The following is a 23,661-nucleotide window of genomic DNA, read 5'->3' as shown; positions in this document are numbered from 1 at the left end:
TGTGTTGGATGCAGAGTTGTTGCTGCATCTGGTGTTTTTTTGTTTTGTTTATTTTGGTAACATATTTCTTCTTCTGCTGAGGCATTGCGAGAAAGCTGGAGGTCCACAGTTTCAACCCAAATGTGCTGCTGTATTGATAAGTTTGGAGGACGTTATTTTCATACAGTGAAAAACATGAAAACTTATCCAGTATTTTTGGTCAAACTCGTAGAGCAGAAATTATTGCACACTTGAGATAAAACAAACTTACAAGTAACTTTTCAGCAACATATAGGAGCTTGTTTTCAGTAAATAGTTTCTGGATATTGATATAAAAAAAAATCTATTATTGCACCTTGTCATAGGTGAAATAATTGACATTTAATCGACAAATAAAAGACATTTTCTCCGTCTGAAAAATAAAATAATCTGCCAGTGGAACTAGCACTTTTCATCAACATTAAGGAAATGTTCACTTAAAACAATCTTCCACGTCTTTCCACAACTATATTGTAAGCTAGTTTTGTCCTATTTCAAGTGTACTAAATGTGTTTGCACTAGAAGTTCGACCAAAACTACTTGGTAAGACTTTGCTTCTTTGCTGTGAAGTTCCCCTCATTGACATGTTCACAATGGTTCTTTTGACGTCCTTTGAGCCAAAAAAAAAAAAAAAATCAGTCAGTGTGGCTTTCATCCAAAATTTACTGCTCTTTTTCTAGCAGTTATGAGTCACTCAGCTCCCCCGCCCCCCACCCATCACCGCTGTATGAAATGTTTTTCATACCCCAGTGTCACCAGCAGACGAACTTTCTGATGTTTTTTTTAAAAATTTTTAAAATTTATTTAATGTCTAAAACTCAGTATTGCTGTCTGAGTAGCAAAGAGAAGCCTAATAGATTTACAGCGATGCATTAAAATGCAAGTTTTAATGCAAATGTGGGTTTAATTTGTCAAAGTGTTTTCAGTACAGCCTGTGTTAAATTTTCTAGAAAAAAAGAGAGAACAAATATTAATTCAACATCCAAAGTAAGTTTCATACAATCAGACATCTGAGTGTAAGAAACTTCAATGAAATGTTTTTTTTAAATTTGAGAATGGAGCTGTAATAACAATCTTGTGGTCTGATTGAAAGTCCAAACAGCAAAAATTATATATAAAAAAATAAAATATAATCTGCAATTACAATAGAAAAATTAAGGGGAAAAAGTCCATATACACAGAGAGGCAATCTTGAAAAAAACCATTGAAAATATTGGTTAGTTTATAAGGGCATGCATGAGAGCCGTCCGGTTATTTTCCTTTGTTTAACACGATTTTGCTTGTTGTTTCTCAAGTCTTCTAATTTGCGATGCTAATAGAGAATGAAAGTTCGTTTTTGGCTGCTCTCCAGTACACGGAGTCCCCACATTTGGTTTGAAAAAACTGCAAAGGGCTGATTTGGAAACCCCCGGTGTTCACCCTGTTCCTCTCAGATGGCCTGTTTTCCTGGGCTGAGGGCCCTTCAGACCGCCGGAGCCGCGGCAACAGACCTCAAATGTTACGCTTTGAGTAATCCTCAGAGTTTAGTGTAAACAACTGAGGGTTTTGTCAGAAATACTAGAAGGTAACGGAACAACTTCAACACCACTCCTCCTGGAGTTTAGTTTTAACAAACATTACCTTCATATATCTGCTGCATCAGGGGTGTTGTTGACCAATAAAGATGAGAATCTGTTATATATATGTTTCTACTGAAATCCTTCACGATAAACTGAACATGTTTTGATGCCTCTGAGAGCAAATCATCCCGTTTCCTAAGAAAAGTGTTTTTATTTCTTCTTCAGCTTAGGCTTGGTTAACCTAATTGGTAAAATGCTGCTAGTAAATTAAAACCGCCCTCCAGAATTCCTTTTTTCTTTGTCAGACGTGACAAAAATGTAGCTATTTTCGCTTTGTTTGAGCCAAATTTGAGCTTTTTAAACCTCAGAAACACTGTGTGAAGTGTCCAGCGCGGTAGTGGTAGTGTCATGCTGTGGGCCAGTAAAATTGCCAGCCATACTGGCGCGACAAACTACCTCCATTCATCTTCCTGTAAACTCTCACCAGCTTCCCTGTCTCTGCCGTAGAAAACGATTCCCGTAGCATGACCCTGCCATCGCCGAGTTTCAAAGTGGGAATGGCTCTGGTGGTGCATGAAAGATTGTGTCGTTTTCATGCTGAAAGTTCTGAAACTTGTGGGACAGAAAAACGAAAATCAGATGGAAACATGACTTTTATAACTCTGGATATTAAACCTTTTGTTTGGTGTGTTCCTCGTTCTTTTTGTTCGCTGATGTCTTAAAAACCTCGTACACCTTCACTGAACTGAAATGATCCTGGAATTACATGGATTTAGTTGGTAAAATTATCTAAAAATTGATTAAAAAAACAGTTTTCTACTCTGATTTAGTTATGTTGATTAAAAAATATCCAATTACCAATCGACCCCGAGCCTGCTGAACACCAACTCCAAGGCCGCTAAGCAGACCTAAACTTCACACCCTGTTCCTTTTTTGTTTTCTCGCAGACGATCCGTCAAACCTTTCGAGAGCCAACCAAAAGAACCGGAGCCAGATATATTATTTCAGCCTCCGCTGGGAGCCAAGAACATTTCAGAGACGAATGTTCTGAATGCGATTCTGTTCAATTAGACCAGCTCAGAGCACCGTTGGGTTTGATTTAACATGGAACCACAGCTCGGTGAGTGAAGGCATGTTGGAAGAGCTGCAGAGAGAGAGAGAGAGAGGTTCCAGGGAGAGGCAGGAATGCAAAGAGAAAGAAAACAGACACAAAAAAAGAGAAAAAAAAATGAAGGCAGAGTGAAGAAATAAGATGAGGGGTGGTGAGAGATCGGAGGACAAAGAGCTTCTCTGACAGCTAATGTGACATGCGTGACACTGGTTAGCTCGGAGCCAGACTCCAGGTCAGAATTTGCTCTTTTTGTGACTGTGTGTGTGTGTGCACACGCGTTTATTTCTAGTACCTTGTGAGGACCATTTTTCTGACACATACTACATTGTGGGGACCCACTGCTCCTTGTGGGGAGCGAAGCCTGGTCTCCACAAAGGGAAACGCTGTTTTTGGGCCAGGGGTCAGATTTAGGAGTAAGGTGTGAATTGAGCTTTGGGTAGGGTTAGCCATGTAACGGTTAGGGTTAGGATAAGGGTAAGGTTTAGGGTGTAGAAATGGATGGAAGTCTATAGAAAGTCTCCACAAAGATAGCCACTCAAACGCGTGCGCGCGCGTGTGTGTGTGTGTGTGTGTGTGTGTGTGTGGGTGTGTGTGTGTGTGTGTCACAGTAATGGTTCTGTTGCTTGGTCTTGACTAAAATGTGACAGCTGTCACATGTGTCAGAGACCAGCACAAAACATTACACACACACACACACACACACACACACGCACACACACACACACACACACACACACCCACACCAGCACACGCACACATACCAGCTTCCATAAAGAACACAGTCAAAGACAGACACATGTATATAATGCTGTAAGCAATAATTACCATCCATCTCATCACATATTGATTAATTTTACAAAAATCACAGGGTCTCTTTCATAACAGCGTCTTTTTTATTTTTATTATTGTTATTATTTTATGTGTTGGAAGAAAATCTGTACGTCACCACATACCAACGAAGGTAATGAGTCAGACAAGATTATAGAAAAAGCAAGGCCGGCCATCAATTGAAGCCACTGCACAGAAAAACACGACTTCAGTAGTCTAAGAACCAGTGAGAAAATACAAGTTTAAAGCACTAATGTGGCAAACGAGAGAAGATTGTTTTTATTTTCCATTTCAAAATGACTGCGTTATTCTGAAAAAGACCTTAGGTTGTTGCATTTTTTGTTGCAGTCTGAGTCACGTGTCGGCTTTGGAGATGCTGATCAGCTGGTTTTATTTATAAACAACTCATTTGGTCAAAAAATAGAATAATAAGTGGATCAAAAAAAAAAATTAAGTGACAGAAAATCTTTCAACCGTGGCACAACATGCAAACCAATGTGACCATCGTTAAAACAAGAAATACTTTCAGATTTTAAAAAATTGAGCAAGAACAGAACAAAGAACAAATCTTTTGATGCGTTGTAACGCTACAAGCTAGCTACAAGCTAGCTACAACTAGTTAGCCAACTCCAATTAGTTAGCTAGTAGCTTTGCAAACTAGCTAGTTTGTGAAGCTACATATTTTTGGGTGACCTAAGAAAGCCCAGTTTTTATCTCACACACAGAATAAAGGGGAAGAGATCTCAGCGGTGCTAGATGCGTGTAATTATAGATGTGCTTACTATTTAGTACCAAACAACCCGCGCACACACTCCAGAGGCTCGGCGATCCTTCTCTGACCCGTTTGATTCTGAAGAGTTGATGCTTCCGCTGTAATTGTCCACATCTGGAGTCCAGCGATCCGTTCAATCTTTGGGGAGTTTCTGTAACAAGGAATCTGGAAACGTTTGTGAAATAACTCAGTCGAGTTTTGATTTGCTTACACATAATGCGCAATGTCAAAGCTTAGTGGAAGCTGAAGCCAAAAACAACACCGCAAAGGTTTCTTGAACCTGTCAAAGAATCTCTGTTCAAGGTAGAAATACCCACTCCAGTTTCAACCAATCAAACCATGTTTGATTTAGATATGTACGAAAGAGTTTTAAAATACGATTTAAACACAATTGCCTCTGCCTCTCTTGCTTTGAGAGGTTTATAATAAGGGCAGTGGTGATGTCACACTGTGTGCATCAAAGAAGAGTTCCTGTAAAAAAAGGTTTTCCTGCTTTTTAAGTATTGCGTGTGATTGTTACATTAACTCTGAAGTTTACAAAACATGACAAAGAGCAGCCAGAAAGCTCAACGATTAAAATAGAGCAACTTTACTGCAATATGTCCGGCCTTCCTGGTGTTTGCTAGAACACTTGCACTCTCTCACTGCCTAAATGAACTACAGCTCTGTCTAGACATATAGAAAATTAACATAAATTCTTTCGCCTTACTAGCTGTGTTTCCATTTTTTTCTTATAATTGTGCAATTTGACGTATCAAAAATGAAAACAAAGCAATTTTTTAAAAAATAAAAAAAATTTTCAACACAAAGTTTTGCCACCAGGTTGATGTGTTTTCTGTTTAGTTTTGTGTCAATATTGTATTATTTTGCAAAACTGCAATTGAAACACTTTTTTGCATCACACAGGTCACATGATCAACAATCGGATGTTACTACTGGCGAAAACCACAAAGAAGACGACAGGAAGTAGTTGGAGGATAATGGTGTGGCATGTCTTTTTAATGACTTCTCATGTGAACAAATTTATTCATGTATGATTTTAATCGTGCTTCTTATTTAATGGAAATGTCACAATTGAGAAATTGTGTTTTTTCATCGTTGGCTGAATATTGACAAAGTTTTGCACATATTTGCAATAGAAACACATCTGCTGACACTGAAAATAACTATGTTTGAGAATATGTTACTCTTTAACGGCCTCTACACCAAAGAGTGTTAGTACCTGTGTTTCCATTGGCCATAAAATTGTGTGAATTGGAATTATAAAAATAATTTTGCTGAATGAAAACGGACCAGTCTTATTTTATTTTATTTTTTTAAAAAGCACCTTTTTGCCAAAAGATTTTTGTCCTAAGATGAGGAGGTTTTTGACAGTTGGCTCTGTCAACACAACCCGACAACTACTTCCTTCTTTACTTCAAAATAAGAGGCGCAAAAAATAAGAGAAACAAAGCGCCAGGTTAAAAGTCCTCAGAAGAATATCTTACTCTTACTTCAACAGACATAATCAGAGACAAACAGCAACCAGATGTCGGTTCAATATTGCAAGAGCTTGTGCTGCGATCCCGTTACACCCCTTGCAGTAAGTATGCAAAGCATGCAAGATGATTAACACATACATTCACTTAACTGGATACACATCACATGAACAACAGCAGCCTCAGAGCCACCGTAGAGCGTCTGCAACAAACATACAACTGTCCATACGGGGAGATTCATTGAGTCAAAGTTACAGTCTCCTTCCAGACTGCGGGTTTGATTTGCTGTTGCAGTGGGATGACCTTTAACCCTTTTCAGAGCAACACTCTTCAAGCTTACCGTTTTTTTTCTCTTTTCTTATTTTTTCTAACATTGGCTCCAGCTTTTAAAAAAATATGAAACACATAACCCGGAGTGGAGTTTTTGGAATTTGCTGATTCTCCGCTCCCATCTCTTTCCGGATAAAGAGTGAGTTTCTGTGCAGGCGCATCTGGGGCACTCGTATGACACCTTCCAGGAGAAAAGAATTCGGCCTCGTTCACTCAGTCGTACATCGAATTTGTTTTTCTTGCTTTCTCGTCGTTTTGGTTTTGGGTCCTCGTCCCCGCCTCAAGCTGCGCCTTCCTAACTCCTCAGGCGGTGCTGGACTTGTTGGTGATGCGGGAGTGGCTCTGCTCGGAGGATCGCTCGGTGACTTTGAGCTTCATACACGACTGCTTCTCGTCCATCAGCATTTCAGCAGGTAGGCACCAGCAGCACAGACAGGACTGGAACCAAAGAAAGGGGGGGAATTTAACGGAAAAGAATTCCACACTTTCAGCAATTTTATGCACATAATGTTTTTACCAAAGTGCCAAGTGCGTCGCAACAAATAGCCCTTTGACTTGTTGACATTTTGCCACGCTAAAACCACAAACTTTAATATGACAGAAGAACACAAAGTACAGTGACTTGACTCGACCTGAAAGCAAAATCTGCTGTGCGTCCTTAGAAAGAGAAACCGTTTTTTAAGCAATAAACTAAGCTTAGCCGCATTGTTTCATAACAAAGATCAGTTGGAATGTGTACATGATTGGATTTACTTTAATGTAAAGTGTCTTGAGATGACATGTGGTGAATTAGAGCTATGTAAATAAACCAAATTGACTTGAATCAAATTGACACGGTGAAAATGTATATACATGTCTGTCAAAGTTGAACTATAATATTTCCTTAAACAACTTAGAATAGGACTGTAGATGATACAAAACAAGTTCATTAGATTTGGGTTTTTTTTTTTTTTTTTTTTTACAAATTCATTCTTGGATAATGACAGTTTAGTCCGGTCAGTTCTGTCTATTTTGAGCTCTTTTGAAAAGTAGAATTGGAGCCTCCTGCACAACCAACAAGAACTCAGCAAGTTGCTTCTGAATAGTAAGTCGACAACAAAAACGCTTGAGGTTTCCAGCAGCCATTGTACAGCGGGAAAAACCAGCTGACCAGACGTGCTGGAACTCGGTTTGGGTTGCTAGGTGACGGGCCGGGGTTTCCGCAGGTTTTTGAAATGCGTCGTTCTCCGCACACCAACAAACATGAACTTATTGCCAAAATACTGCTGGGTGCGTTTTTCTTAAGTGCTATGGAAGTTTTTTTTTTAGTTTTTTTTTTTTAGGAAGCAGTAGAACTCTAAAAGGATGTACAGAAAAGTGCAAAATTCACATTTTGCACGACAAAGGCTGGTCTTACCCTGAAGCAGTTCTTGAAGCGCTTGCTGACCATGTACAGGGCGATGGGGTTAATGCAGGAGTTGACAGAAGCCATGTTGATGCCAATGTAGTCCAGCACCAAAAAGAAACTGTTAAAAAGTACAGATGCCACGCCTCAGTGTTTCATAGTATTTTCTTTGGCAAGCTGTGGCCTGAGTAAATGTGTTTTCCCCGTTCCGTACCTGAGCAGCTCGCAGCGGTTCGGGTCCTTCTCGTCGTAGATGGTGAGCTTCAGGATGCGGCTCAGGTGGAGAGGAAGCCAGCACAGAGCGAACACCAGAACCAGACAGAACACTGTCTTGGCCACCTCCCTCCGCTGATTACAAAAACACACACACACACACATCCATCATGACTTGGCCTGGTCGTGACTGCGCCTCTGTGGAGTTATGCATCACAGAGAAACATGCTGTTCTCCCATAAATTTGCCGTCATTTCAGATCAAGTTGACTACAAAACAAACACAAAAACCCCCCAAAAGAAATAAAAAACCTGTTATTCTGGAGCTTTTTAAGGCGTTGATTACATTTAGTACGGAAGATTTATTTCTGTTGCTCCGTTATTGACGCCAGCTGAATTTGAAAGCAGGATTGTAGGTATCTGATGTTACTGTTACACAGTGAAAAGTTTAATGGCGAATTTAATATTATTTAGTCGGTCACAGAGAAGACAATGTGGGAGTTCAGTTTCCAAAGTTATATTTTCACCAAGTATTCTTGGTGAAAGAATAATAATTCTTAATAATTATTCATACATTTGGTGAAATTTATTGTTCATACATTTATTAATATCAGAGTTCCAAACTAAAAAAAAATTGTTCACAAACTAAATATTTAGTTAGGAAGCCAAATATTTAGTTTGAAGACTAAATATTTTGTTCCAAATTCAGTGTTTAAGGGTCTTCAGTTTGGGTGTGAGCTAAATATTTAGCTTTCAAACTAACCATTTATTTTGCCAACTTTATTAGATTTATTTATCTAGCTAAGTATTTAATTTTGAAACTAAATATTGAACTTGCTAACTGACCGTTTAGGTTGCTGGCTAAATATTTAGCTTGTATGCAAATTATATTGCCAATAAGCGGAAACATGTAGCAAAATAAAAGCTGGGGTTTTCAAACTAAATGTTTAGTTTCAAATATTTCGGTTGAAACTTGAAACTAAACCTTTAGTTTGAAAACAAAATAATTAGCTCTGACTTAAACATTTAGTTAGGAACTAAATATTAATTTGTAAAGTAAATAATTATCTTCCTAACAAAATATTCAATTTGAGAGCTAAATATATAGTTTGTAAACTAAATATTTAGCTTGAGTGATATATTTATAAATGCATGAATAACACGGTGAAAATATGACACCCACATTTTTGTCTCTCTATGAAAGGCTAAGTAAAACAAAGTGTTGCTGTTACCTTTCACCTGTGCAACTCCGTGTTCTCTGACCTGTTTGATGTGGTCGCTAAGGGCGATCTGCACCCCGTTCTTCTTCCTCAGCATCTCGCAGGTCATCAGGGTGTAGAAGATGGCCGTGCAGGCCAACGGCAAGCAGAAATATGCGCTGAACAGCCACCAGTCCTTTGCTGATTTATAAAACTGCACAAAAAAGAAGAACAAAGGGGCCGCGTTGGATTACGTTCAAACATCTGTGTGGGAGCGCTCTGAGCTGGAGATAAAGCATGTAAGAAGCTGATTTACTGGAGCGTAGCCGCCGCCTGAACCTTCGCCGGAGGGGAGGGGGAAATTCACGGGTGGGTTTGGCGTTGTGCAGGACATCCTTTTACCAAACGCTGATTTATCAGTGGCAATACGCGGAGGTCATGTTGTTACATTTTAGTAAGGGGAACGTCATGCAAAGGAAAAACAAGCAATCTCTCATCTGGGGTGTGAATTATTTCATCATCCATGAACTCTTTCCAGCCTCCCTCTTCCAGGCGTCATGCTGTGACTCTAAGTGCGCCGCTCTGCTAAGAAAGCTTTCGTATTTGCACACAGCATGCAGATATGAACCTTCGCACACTTGCGTTTTTGCTGCGTCCGCGGCTGAGTCAACACGCACCGTTTCTCCTTTCAGACGGAAAGAAGAAGAAGAAGAAGAGAGTCGGAGTGTCTCAGCTCACCCTCATGAAGTCCGTCTTCTGCATGGGGTGCAGCAGACAGATCCTCAGCTGCTCCCCTTTGTAGTCCATGGTGATCATGTCGAAGGCTATTGCCTCTGGAACGGCCAGGATGACGGATAAGATCCAGATGAGGGCGATCTCGATGGCCATCCACTTCGGAACGCCGATGCCTTTGATGCGGCTCCAGGAGACCACGGCACGATACCTGGAAACCCAAAGAGGCGTGTGATCCTTAAACAAGTCAGATTTAGGCAAACAAATGGTTGGGGGGGTAAAAAAAAACACAATGTGATTTAGTGTTTGGTTTGGATCCGGCATGCAGTTCGCTTCCAATGCAACGCCTCGCGAAAGCATTTGCACTCCTTCAACCTTTCTCCGCTTTTGTCATACGGTACTGCCAGGAATGGACCGATCCCCTTTTTCACTTCCGATACTTATACAGATATCTGAGGCTTAGTACCGGCTGATACAGATAAACAGCTGGACTGACTCAAAACTTTTTTTTTTTAATAAAGCATGACGTCACTCAGAGCACAAAGCATAGAATGAGACTGAATGTTATGGATCGGAGACATTGCTACCAATACCCGATCGAACATTTTTCAATATCAGAGCCGACACAAATATCAATCTCAGGTCCGATGCATCTCTAATTACAACAAGTCCCATTCTCAGTTAGAGATAGATGTCAAGTCTGATTGGACCATTCCGATAGGCGACACAGTGACCTCAACTATTCCACTGGACTAGTCTCTCCTCCCCAGGTTCAGCTTACCAAACATCCCTACAACACAACACTGCCACCACCAGGCTTCACTGTGGGGGATGATTGTGTGTTAGTTTTCCACTAGACATTTTGTAAGTAGGCTAAAAACTTCAATTTGAGTCTCTTCTTCACTCATTCAGAATGGCCATATTCGCTTTGAGTCTCTGAAACTCCTCTAGACGTTTGGGTTCTCGCCTTACAGGACCTGTAAGTGTAGGCAGGCGGCCATGTCTCAGTAGGTCTGCAGGTGTGTGCACCTTCAGATGGATTAGCCCCGATTTAGACTTCATGTCTGCCGTGTTCCCTGGTCTTCGTGAAGTTGCTTGGTTCTCCAAAGCCCCTTCTCCAGGGGTGTGGCTTTAACCATGTGCTATACAAATAAACTTGACTTTACTTGTCTTAACGAAACTTCCAGGCCTCCCCACAACAGCTGGACACTGAGATTGAATTACACACAGAAGGGTGCTAACATCTGCTAACTGTAGTTGTTTGCTGGGAGTCTTGTTTAGAGGTATCAGACTATGGAGCGTTGAATAAAAATCACAGATTTTGCCATTGTACACTTTGTGTTGGGTCAGTCGAAGAAATATCCAAATGTGTGTCGAAATGCGACAAAATCCTACAGTCCCCAGCTCTGTATTTCGAAATTTTAAGTTTCCAACTGCTTAAATAAAAAAATAAATAAATAAAGGGAAAGAGAGAAAAAGAAGCTAACATGACAGGAGGGAAGTGTGTGTTTGAGTGATGCGTGGGTTTTGAGCAAGCGTACCTGTCGATGCTCAAAGCGCACAGGCTCAACACGGTGATCCCCACGGACGCCTTCTGGACAAACGGCACAACCTTGCACAGAGTCACCCCGAATGGCCAGTCCTCCGCCAGGAGCTGCAGACAGATTGCAACACGAGCAGAAGGTCAGCGAGTTAAAGCCGAGGCAGGGAGTGATGCAAATAGCCTGTTTGCTCTGGGACAAGGCTGCCCGCCAGCGCACAAACCTGAACTCACAGTTTTTGTCAGGTAAAACATCGCAGTCTTGTCTTTAAAAATAAAGGAAGAAAAAAAGAAGAAGAAAGAAACACACACAGCGAGGCCCCGCACGCCTCACTTTTGACCCGTCAGCTTTCCAACCAAATGAGAAGTTTGAGCTCCTGGAGTTCAAGAATCACCCAGAGGATCATGTACAACACAAAACCTTTCAAGCTTTTCTTGGATGGGGGACAGGAATGCGAGTGGAAATCAATTGGAATCATATGTGTCTCTCTCTCGCTCTCTCTCTACGTATCACCCTGTCTGGTCCTCGTCTACGCTCCGGTATGTAACTGCGACCACCAGTTGTTTTAACACGCCTGCCCGCTTACCCAAATATACGGACACTCCGGCTCTCTTTGTCCCTCGCTCTCGCAAAGTGAGCCTGACGCACAATAACATGCCGAGAGACATGGGGGGATATGAAGAGGCTCAGAGTCCAGAGGAGTAATAACATTTCAGAAGCACTAGGGAGCACACACACACACACACACACACACACACACGCGCACACACACACACACACCTTTCTACACGCACTACGTCTCCACTTTCACTGGTGTGTGCTTCATTATGTGGACATAAAGAGGAATAGGTGTGGCTGAAGGGTTTAGAGTCCAGAAGGAAACTAAACTATCTGTAGCTTCGGTTTCTTTGACCATATGATTACGCAAATAGGAGTTACAAAAACAAATTTGCTTCATCTATTTGGGATAAAAAAGTTTTTGCTCAAGGATGAGGTGTTTTTTTTTTGTTTTTTTTTTGTGGCTGTATTGAAATGAGTGTATTTCACAAAACTGCAACAGAAACCCTTTTTTCGAATCACAGGAGTCATGTGATCAATGACCGGATCTTACTACTGGGGGAAAAGAAGAAGAAGAAGAAGAAGACGGCAGAAAGTGGTTGGAGGATGATGGCGCTGCATGTTGTTTAATGACATAAATGTATTCACGTGTAATTTCAACTGCGCTAATCTGATAAAAACTCTGCAATTTCGAAATCTTTGTTTTCTTCTTTTTGTTTGTTTTGTTTTTTATGATAGTGGAATATTGACAAAGTTTTACACATGTTTAAAAGCAGCTATTTGCTCCGCCGGAGCTCTCACAGCATGCAAAGTTCATCAAAAGTTGAGTTTGTCATTCAATGGTGTCGAATCCACACAGAGCCGGTTCTGGCCTGTTTGGCGCCCTGGGCTAACCACCCTTCTGGCCCCCGCCCCCACCCTGGAATGGGTGCTTTGCTTTAGGTCCACTGGTTGAGAGAGCGGGACAGCAGGGGTGGCACTGAAGCTGTCGTCCCTCAATATGTTGCCCTGGGTGGTTGCCTACGAATAAGAAACTGCCCCTGAATCGTAACTCTTCTGTAAAAATGTCAACTACAAATTTCCCCAAAATGCTGCATAGGTAGCCACTACCATTTATGAGGAGTTTGCCGCTCCAACACCTCAATAGCTGTGTTTCCATTGACCATAAAATGACGTAAATAAGAAGAATAAATTTGATTAATGAAATAAAAAAAAACCCCAAAAAACAACAACAACTCAAATTCAAACTCAAGTTTTTGTATAAAATGTTTTTGTGGTTGAGGTGATTTTTCAGCTCCATTGAAATGAGCGTATTTCACAAACCACTGGATTGGAAACACTTTGTTTGCATTGCACAAGTCACGTGATCAATACTATTAACGGAAATGAAGAAGACGACCGGAAGTGGCAGGAGGATGCTTTTTAATGACTTATTGTGTGAACAAACTTATTCACGTAGAATTTTAATTGCATTTCTCAACTAATGGAAGCACCGCAACTTTGACACAATTTTCAATATTGACAATTTTCAACTTTCAAAATATTGAAAAGTCTCTGCGCGCAATTATAATGGAAACGCAACGAACATCAAATCTGCTTGGTCAACCACGTGGAGCATCTCTAACCTTGTAGACGTTGATGGGGATGCCGATGATGATGTGCAGCAGGTCTCCGAGCGCCAGGCTGCCGATGAGGATGTTCGGCCCGTTCCGCATGCACTTGTTCTTGTAGATTATCCTCAGGAGAGTCGAGTTGCCAATGATGCCGACCACAAACACCAGGCAGGACACCACCGTGTTGATGTACTTGAACGTATCCCGGATTTCCGTGGGCCCCGTGCACATGGGCGGCAGGCGGCGGCGCGGCATGGTGATGTTGGGTCTGGCCGGGTCCTGGGCTTTCCTCTGGACCAGCCCGAGTCTCTGGGTGACGGACAGCGGGGCCTGGGGGATTTGGCTCTTTGGCTCCAGCTGCGCGCTCGCAACCATCATGTGAGCGGCCAGTAAGAGGAAGCAGAGGCGAGTTGTCATTTTTGGCGTTTTAGGAACGGCCTTTTTGTCCGGGAAACACTCCCACTTTATCTCCTCCTTTGTGCTCCTGGAAACACAAAGAAGAAGCAGAAAATGTTGTGCGGCGACTTGCCAGAACGTTCTGGAAGGCAGAGGAATCGTTTGCTTGTCAGAGAAGGAATCCCAATCTGCGTTTGGTAAAATGTCAGGGAGAGGTAGAATATTTGGAGGCAAGGCTGGAATTTCTCTTGGATTGTGAAACTCGCCCAAAACGAGCTAAGCCAAACCAACCATGGAATAACAAAAGAGTTTGATGATTTATTTAGACTCCTTGGGGCGTCTACAGAGGGACTAAAAAGCTCAAACAATTTGGGCTCTGAGTTGGACGAATGAGAAAATAAATATCTGGAACATTGATATATCATGAGGATTACATTAGTAACACTTTACTCTGAATGTGAAACTTGTTTTTATGAATATTTGTTGCCAAAAGCTTATACGTACAGTTTTGCTCAAAATTATTCGTACCTCTAGCAGACTTAGTAATATTCCTGGTCTGTTCATTTTGCCAAGATGAAATAATGTATGTGGGGATTTTAGAGATGAGGGTGATGGCAGGGAGGCCTTCCGACCTCAAAGAGTTATCACATGACCAAAGACAAACAGTGGCATTAAACATTTTTCCCACTGATTAAGTAGAACAAATTTTTTTTTTTATCAGAGTCTAAATTGTTTTTGACATAAAAAAAAAAGTCAAGGGAAAAAAAAAACTGAACTGGAAAAATCTGTACCGTATACTGAGATTGATTGTTGGAATAATAAAATTAATGACAATAATAACTTCTTTAAAAAAAGATACTAAGTTAGGCTTTTTTAAGAGCAACTCATCGTGTCATTTTCCTTCTACTTCTACTTTTTTTTTTTGTATCTTATGAAACAACGATGACAAGAGAAAACTCAGTTCAGATGAAACTTTTGGGCAAAATATTTGAAAAACCTAAATGTTTTTCAAAATCTTTAAATACTTGATAGCTATTGATAAATTAAATATATATATAAGTTCCCTGTCAGTTTGCAGAGGGAATTCCCTTGTTGCACAAAAACTTCTTTTAGAGAGAGAAGAGTTTTTAACACTGATCTGCCTCTTTAGCTCCTAATTCTGGTTTGTTTGTGTGCGCTAAAGAGTTCACCCTGATCTTGACAGAGCAAATTGCCCAGATGGAATCTTCGTGGTTTAAAAAAAGGAGAGAACACAGCAGCTGATTTGAACAAAACGAGATAAAGTCAAAATGCAGACACTTTTCTTTACAAGGCAGTTCCCTAATGTTTTCCAGTCACTGCTGTTCCAGCCTGTACTTACCTAACCTCAGACTGAGGCAGGAGCTCTCCAAAAGCTTTCCCCTTCTCAAATCAGACTTTCCCGGCTCCCAGTCTCAGGACTGAGAAAGATTCCCGAATGAAAGGGACGCGGTTCCAGCAGCGGCGACACTCCGTTCATCTCCAACAGAAGCCACCCTCCCTTTCGAGCCGCGTCAACGTACCGAGCTCCAGCGGCTCCTCAAGTCGCTCCTCTCTGCTTCTGGCCGCCGAGTCTCAGAGTACGGAGTCTCATGAGCCTGACTTGATCCCTGCCCTCCCATTCTTATGCAGAGGAGGGGGCGGAGGACCGCGGAGGCAGGAGGGATGTTCATGAGTTAGTTGGTGTGTTTACATGGAAGCAGTGGCCTAAAACACTGACCGGTTTTTAGCTTAAGTGGCGTCAGGGGTTCAGGATGTCACGGTTTTACCCCAGACAAAAGCCTTCCCAAGTTTTGAAAGGCGTTTCACAATCATGACCCCGTATTCATCTTCATCCCTCTTTTCATCAGAGATGTTAGCATAGCCACCTGTAATGGAAGATACAGAGTTGTCCTGTAAAGTTAAGTTGTTTCTCCACCATGAAACACAATTAGGAGCAAATACACGAGGTTGATCGGCAGCGCTAAGACCCGCCTCTTGCCTCTGATTGGTTGTTTTTGACCGGAGCGGCGCATTTCTACAGATCACAATAGTAGCACTGGGAGAAAGAGGAGCTTGACCTTTTCAGATCTGTTGCAACAAATCTTTTTTCTAAACAAATTAAGTAAAAAAGATTTGTTTTATATGTGTATAAAAGTGAAAGTTAGTCAGTTCAGTCTTAATTCCCGCCAAAATACAGTAAAGCTTGAGGTTGTAATGGGAGAAAATGTGACACAAAATGTTCACTGCTGCACCATCACAATGAAGTTCTTCAGTCAGATCGTTTTATGGCGACAAACCGTAGGTCAGCCCAACGTCTTCCTGTACATGCAATCTTTATGACACCAGCATTCATGTTTTTTTTTCCTTCTTCTTCTTTTCAGATGGCGTGGAGTAAAATTACACTCAGGATTGTTCCCTTTTCCTGAATTACGCTCCCCGCCCGCAGCGTTTGCGGTGGCTCCTCTCTTAAAGGTAAAATCTCAGCGTGACGCTCACTTCCTGTCTCTGCGTTTTTGAACTTGAACTTTGACAAGGAGGAGCGTGGCTTCTCCTTTTTTTTTCTGTCACTCTTTCACCTTTTCGTTTGCAAAATCACCGCATGTACTGTAGGTGTAGCGTACGTTTCTCGTCTCTCCGCATCGCTGTGCTCTGAGGATCACGGGCTACTGTGGATGATCTTCTCCGTGAAGGATTACTGTGGATGATCTTCTGTTGACAGAGTTGTATTTATCTGGAAAACCTTCAGTTATTTATTTATTTACTTTTGGACAAATGTTTGCTGCAAGTAAAAGATTAAGAAAAGAAGATTTCTATACTGTTATTGATTTGTTTTATTGACTGAAACTAGGCTCGAATTCCTCCAATTATGTGGGAGAAATCCACATAATTGCGGATTATGCTGTTGCAGATGTACAGACATATATACGCAGATATATACAGTCACTCGATGCTGGTCTGCGAAATGTCTCTGACTGGTTTTTTTTATTATTAACCTGAAGCACTGTAATGAAAGTCGATACAGTTTTTTTTGTTTGTTTTTTTTTACCCTGGGACACGACAACATCTCAGCAGCTTCCTTCGTTTCTTCCTTTCCGAATGCAGCAACCTCCATCACTCTCCTAAAATAAATAATAAAAAAGAGTAAACCCTAACAAAAATATTCCAAAAACCAAAAGTGTAAGCCAAAGTTTAAAATCTGCAATCTGCAATAATAACTTGCTGTTTTGATGGTAGGTACATCCATAATTGACCACGGATGCCATGGCAAAGGGTAGGTCGGCCAACCATTGATTCTGTAAGGAAAAATCTTGAAACACAATGTATATTTCATAATTTTGGATATTTGCATCAGAATAAATACACAAACCCCTTGTACTTTCATTGAACTTACTTTCCTGGAACATAGAGATTACTTTCTTGAAACGTTCATGGAAGTTTCAAGTTTAGTACAACATTAACAGTGGCGCAAAAAGTGGGAATGCACTATATGCAACGGAAATGGGCGCAGCGCTAGTGGAGGGCGCCAGAGCGATGGCAGACAACTTTATTTCTACTGACATTTTCTGCATTTAACAGCTGTTTACCCTCTAAAAACACACTGTAATGTGTCTGGATCTACCACAGGAAGTACTTAGCTGCACCACTGAGGGTAAATCATATGAAAGAACCTTAAAACTTTTCAGGAACATGCGTTCAAGGGAAGCACTTGGTAAATTTTAGGAAAGCGTCTAGTAAGTGTTTGGAAATCTACCGGAAACTACTTTGTGAAGTCTATGAAAGCAACAAGAAAGTAGCTTTAAAGTTTTGTGAAAGTTCCAAGAAACGTACACGTGAATATCTTGTATCTTCCGGGTTCCATTAAAGAACCCGGAAGAAGTGATTTTAAAGTTCCTGGAGAGTACCAGGAAATTCTGGTAAGTTCCACCTGATAACTTTTGGGGGAATAAACCTCTAGCACAAACTGTATAATGTTGCCAGGTGTTAAAACACATATCTGTGACGACAGGCACCGACCTGCAGGAAAAATGACTGCACTGCAAAGTTTTCTGAAAAAGATTTTGATGAGTACACATCAAAATCTTTCTAGACAACAGTGTCTAGAAAAACCTGGACAAGTTTTTCCAAATAATGAAGCAGCTTTCCAATTTGTTAATCTTAAAAGAGACTGGATTAAAAACAACATAACAGCCCTCCAAAATGTGCACTGAGTGGATTTGGCCGGGACAGCGAGTCACGATGCACCAGAGGTTATGCAGCTGTGTCCCTGTTTTCACTCGTCCAATAAAAATAACTGGATCGTGTAATAATGGTCAGCTAACTAATGACGTAGAAGCAGAATTTAGCTCCAGGACCTGGACTGCGTGTAACGGACGCTTGACACGCAGGAGGATTTTTTTTTAAATCAAAGCCAGGGAGTTCTGTGCAGATTTTAAATTACGTTTTAAGTCCCCGTATAAAGCGGAAAAGTTTACAACTGCTTTTGTCCCGCTTTTGCATGGAAACACCTTTTTTTTTTTCTTTTCTTTTTTTTTTTAGGGGATCCTAAAATTCCCAAACCAGCTAACAGCTAACAGTTTGTTAATTGTTTCCTCTATTTTAAGCCGACACATTTCACCCCGCCATTTAAAAAAAATACATTTAAAAAATAATTTTGTACTTGAAGCTAATGGAAATTAGTCAATTTCTATTATTGAAATTAAATATTGTCACCTTCTTTAGAATAATCCACTAAAGATTTTTTTTTTTTTTTTTGCCAAAATGACTTTTTTCATTTATTTATTTATTTTGACCTGAATCACCTTTTGGATATGAAAGATGATGGAAAATATTTAGATTTTGTATTTAGCAAAAATTACATAGGGGTTTATTGTAGGAACGTCTTAAGTTCCTAAGATATGATAGAAATGAATTTTATAAATACGCAAAAATTCTTACTTTTACTTTACTTTGCCTGTATATTGCTTGTTAAAAAATGTTTTAGGTTACATTGTGTTTAATTTGGATTCATGTCAGGAGCAGAAAATATGAAAAGATTATTACCCAATCAAATCAAAAGAAATATAATATAGCTTTGCTATTTATTCGAGTCACACAGCAACATTTTCTAATGTCTCGTTTCAAGTAGAATAAATTACAAAAAATTACTTTGGGTAACAAAATGTCCCACAGGAGACGTTTACTTTCCTTGATGACGTCCAACAGACCAGAACTGCAAAACGACAATATGGACCACATGACCTATTGTCATGTTACATGATTGTTTCACGTAACATGAAACACTCTGATGTTTTATACTTTGAAGTTTGAAACGTCAGAGTCGTAGAAATCATAAATTAATAAAACAGCGTACATGTAAAAGGAAAGCAGCATGTCTTGAACTGTGATCCATTACAGTCCAGTCAAATGCCTCTTGTTACAGAACCGAAACCAGGCTGGGCTTCAAAGTAGTGGGCTTAAAAACACTAAATTGAAACAACTGGGTCTACTCGACCCTCCAGTAAAAGGTCAGAGAAGGAATTCTGGTTTGATAAGAGATCAAGTCGGATCCAGGAGCATTAAGGTATCTCTGTGAGCCGAGTTAGAATGCAAAACTGGAAACGTGTGGAACTTTTTCAACATGATTTGAACATTTTTACCAAAAAATAAAAATATCTTCTGATTCCAGGCTTTGTTCTTTGTTTCCTTTCAATGTCGTGCTCGTCAATAAACTTTAAATGGAAATCTTGTCACAGATTTCCATTCACACACATGTGCGCTACCTTTCCTGCTCCCACCATGTGACTCTTAAGGTCATCACAATGTCATGTCAGAGATCAGACAGCAAGAAAAGAGTCAGTCCTCTGGCTCCTGTTCAAGCTGCCCAAGGCAACAAGCTTAAAACACTAAAACATCTGAGACAGCGTTTGAGCCGAGAGGACAAAGTATCCACTTTAGCTTTGTCACTGTGAGATGACAAAACACACCACAAGCAAAAAAGATAGTTATCCAGAAACCCAATAATACAAAAAGGGACAAAAAAGCTTAGAGAACATCTCTCTAAATGTCATGATTTTATGATTTGCTGTGTTTTTATCCTCTTTAGCTTCGGATCCACCTAGGAGTACGTTGCTGAGCGCTCGCTAGTTGACACACCTGGGCCGTGTTTCCTTGTCCTGCAGCCTGGATTTAAGGAAGCTGCCAGAAATTCCTTCCACACCACGATTCCATGTGAGCTATCTGTTTTTCCTCTGCTCGTCAGACTGTCCTACAGTCAGAGCCTTCAGCCACCACTGCTGCCTGGTATTCACTCTTCTCCGTGTGGAAATGTGACTTCTTACCCAGTGAATCATGAAGAACCCAGAAAGACTGATCTTTACTCACATCTGACCTATGCCGAGTGTGTACATGGGTCATGCAGTTTGCCTACCAGCAGCATGTTGGTGTGTGTATGACACCCTGATTTACTTTCTCCCAGGAGTACACACACACACACACACCTAGCCAGTTAAAAAACTGTCTCTTGTTCTTCGCTTCGCTTCATACGGAGTCTGGACCCACAGCTATTGATCAATGATTGACTCCTGGTGGCAAGCACTGTGTCGAAGTTCCCCAATCGTGAACATTTGTCCGTGTGGTGTGTGATGTTCGATACTACGAAGCTTCCTGAAAATTTCCTGCACTGTAAACAACCATCCTCCTCTGCGAAGAGAGAAGTGCCAAGCTGTTAAGTCTGTTAATGTTAAGAGTCATGACCAAAAAAAACCACAAAAAAACCACTGCTTTGTTCACTTCATCCGTTGCCATCGCTAAAACTACAGACAGACTACAATTCAAAGATCGCAACTTCTTCTGTTTGCTCATTGGCCTGGTAGAAAATCTACTGAAGAACATTAGCTCAATGGGAGAAAAAAGATCATGTGAAACAGGGTACAGGAACATTATCGAGACTTTGTGGACCAATGCAGTCACACCCTTGTCAACTTTATGCCACAAAGACCAAGGACATGGTCTCAAGATAAGAGATTTACACCAGCCTCAGTAACTGGAAGAGGATGGGCGGAAAAAACTTTCAGTTCTTTTTAGGATGGCGGAGGTCTTTACTGGATTTTTCTCTCCATTTGAGGTTATGTTGCTAAAAGCAACTGGGTTGTCTCATTTAGCATAACAGTTAGCATTTCCCTCTGATCTCATGTTTTACAAATGGAGCACGATTAAGCTAGGCTTCATGTTGTTCCCTGATCTTTGCTAGCAGCTGTTGTTCCTGGTTCAGTGTTATCTACATTAATTTAAACTGGGAGTTACTTGAATGTTCCTGACTGCACTTCTGATGTTCCGCTTAAGCAAAGATCCTTTCTTGTTTCTTGTTCTTGTGTTTTGCTGTGACTACTTACCTCTATGTCCACGTCAATTAGCTCTGTATTGACCTTATAAACGGTTGATTTGAGCACCTCAAAACCCAATCAAGGAGCGTTTGAGAACCTCGGGGGAATGGTGAGATGTAAATCAGACATGGCCTCAATTAACTGGGTTACGTTTGTCACTCCTGTCTTACTGCCTTTTTATATTAACAACAGTCTTTCATCATCATTCCCTTACAAGTGCCTCCTTAATGCCGTAATTTAAAAGAAAAAGTGTTAACAACCAAAAGCCAAGAACGCTTCTACTTCGACCGGTTCAGTCGTCGCCTTGTTCTTTAAACTGGGACGTTTGACTTGCCCCGGTTAATCTTCAGAGATCTTCCCGCATCTCTTATAGCACCTCTCAGCTTGCTGCTCCAAAGGCAGAAAATCACCCTCAGTCCATGTGAGCACAAAGAGGCGAATTGTTTTCGAACAAGCAGGGATTCACAGCCATCAGTGTCGACGTGAGGACATCTTGCAGACTTAAAAAGTAAGACACAGTGGACCCACAGAGCTCGGCTCTGTTGGAAGCAGGTCATATTAATTTACAGCCGCACTATAAGTGTTTTAGATGCAGCGTATTTTTGTGTGTCTTCTTCTGTTCATATGGGTCAGAAAACGTTCAGTGCCCTGCAGCCTTTTGAATTGAGTGGAAGGTTAATGGGAGATAATTAACTGCCTCTTTAGTTCAGCTGTAAAAAAAAAATAAAAATGTCTTCTGGCTTTCTCCTGAAGCATTCTGTCTTTTTTTTAATTATTATTCTATCTTCTTAGTCTTGAGTTCACTGTGTGCTTTTTATTTCCACCAATGGTGAAGGGAGGCTTCATGACAGATGAATGACTCTTACAACTTTTTTTTTTTTTGCTTGTACTTCAATAGGTTTTTAGTGTTGACCTTCTTTAGAGGGCTGCACAGTGGCGCAGTTTGTAGCACTGTTGCCTTGCAGGATGAAGGTCCTGGGTTGGGTTCTCTCCGGGTTCTCCAGCTTCCTCCCACAGTCCAAAAACATGACTGTCAGGTTAATTGGTCTCTCTAAATTCTCCCTAGGTGTGAGTGTGTGTGTGTGAATGGTTGTGTGTCCTGTATGTCTCTGTGTTGCCCTGCGACAGACTGGCGACCTGTCCAGGGTGAACCCGCCTCTCGCCCGGAACGTAGCTGGAAAGGAACCAGCAACCCCATTAGGGATGGATGGATGGATGGATGGATCTTCTTTATATCAGTAACCGATGAGCTTGACTTTAACCTACTTTTGCATCCTTTGAAGCATTTGAAAACACAGACCTATAGTTTTTCCACTTTCCTAAAGGAAAAGGCAATTGAATATTAAATCTCTACTTTATTGTCTTGCTGGCTGAAATGAGATGATTACATTGCTATAAATAGCTAACCCTAACACCAACTTCAACACCTTTCTGTCCCTTAAAACATTTCACAAGTTGTTGCCAGATAGCAATAAACTTTAATAAACCACATTGGAATTTATATTTCTTCCCAGCACAAAGTAACACACAGCTGAAGTCAGATCTGTCCAAAATGTCATGTAAAGAAATTAGGATCCTTATGAAATATTCAGTTCTTTATGGTGATGTATTATGGCCAGACTCGGATATATTTTGTTGAAATAACAAGGATAACTTATATTAATAATAACAATAAAGTCGTAATATTCACTGAATAAAAACGCAATATTACCAGGAGAAAGCGGTATCAAAGAGTTGCCGTAACATGTCCGGTTCATCTTTGAGAAGTCACCACATTCACCTGTTCAAACTCTTGTAGATTAAAATAAACACCATGACAATTGGTGACCAGAGGTCCTGTTTACTAGAGATCAACATGTTTTAGTGCGTATTGTCAACCCCCAAACAAAAGCGAAAGACATTGTGACGAAGGTAGCTTACGCTGATAATTACCCAATTGTATAAAGTGGGTGTTGTATCAAGTTGATATCAATCAAGTGGTATCAAGTGCCTATGATACCATGCAATCATACACATATGGACATATTGCTGGTTGCCACTGGATCCTATGTTTTCTTTCTTAGCGTATCTCCTCATCCTCCTTTTGCTTGCCACATGTTGTCTATCCACAGCATCTTCCTGTCTTTTCTTTACCCTGTGTGTTGATTTTTCCCTCTTCTTGGTGACTGAAACAGAGACTGGAGCTTAAGCAAACTAAGCAGCTGTTTAGGGCCCCAGGGCCACTAAGGGGCCCGCCCAGTGGAGCTGATTAATTTTTTTTTTTTTTGTAATAATTTCTATGTCATTGTAATATCAAAAACACACAATTTCGCCATGAAGTGATTTGTTTTTACGATAATATATATTTGATAATGTATGAAGAAATCAATATTTTATTAATAAGAGGGGAAAAAAATTTTGCTCTTGGGGGCCCCTGGTGGCCGCGGTAGGTACCGCACGCTTCGCCGGTAACATGAGCGCATCCAAACATCCAAAGCTCAGAAGTTAAGTAAGCAAAACAATGTCTCAAAAAAGGACTTCAGGGAGGAAGAAAAGAGGGAGAATAGGAAAAAAGCCAAAATAAAGGTTT

The 23,661-nt window shown here is 40.7% G+C and overlaps 1 protein-coding gene across 1 annotated transcript; it reads right to left on the bottom strand.

Moving 5' to 3' along the window:
• Positions 1–3,562: 3,562 nt before the first annotated feature.
• ednrba (endothelin receptor Ba) lies at positions 3,563–15,366 on the bottom strand. Its single transcript, XM_044133219.1, has 8 exons — positions 15,092–15,366; positions 13,348–13,819; positions 11,165–11,277; positions 9,630–9,834; positions 8,956–9,105; positions 7,695–7,828; positions 7,493–7,601; positions 3,563–6,534 (listed from the first exon to the last, which is right to left on the bottom strand). The coding sequence occupies exons 2-8, from the start codon at positions 13,750–13,752 to the stop codon at positions 6,400–6,402; spliced, it is 1,251 nt and encodes a 416-aa protein (XP_043989154.1). The 5' UTR covers positions 13,753–13,819; positions 15,092–15,366; the 3' UTR covers positions 3,563–6,399.
• Between the last annotated feature and the right edge of the window lie 8,295 nt (positions 15,367–23,661).

The sequence above is a fragment of the Gambusia affinis genome, linkage group LG12 (genome assembly GCF_019740435.1).
Source record: "Gambusia affinis linkage group LG12, SWU_Gaff_1.0, whole genome shotgun sequence".
NCBI lineage: Eukaryota > Metazoa > Chordata > Actinopteri > Cyprinodontiformes > Poeciliidae > Gambusia > Gambusia affinis.
The sequence above is the reverse complement of the archived record's forward strand: the minus strand, read 5'-3'. Positions and strand labels throughout refer to the sequence as shown.

Bases quoted from the DNA above. Each gene is read 5' to 3' on its own strand.
- ednrba (XM_044133219.1), bottom strand. From the start codon at position 13,752: ATGACAACTCGCCTCTGCTTCCTCTTACTGGCCGCTCACATGATGGTT. The intron at 11,278-13,347 runs GTTAGAGATGCT...ATCTGTCTGCAG, and splicing joins TCCCCATCAACGTCTACAAG to CTCCTGGCGGAGGACTGGCC. The intron at 9,835-11,164 runs GTACGCTTGCTC...TTGGGTTTCCAG, and splicing joins TGCGCTTTGAGCATCGACAG to GTATCGTGCCGTGGTCTCCT.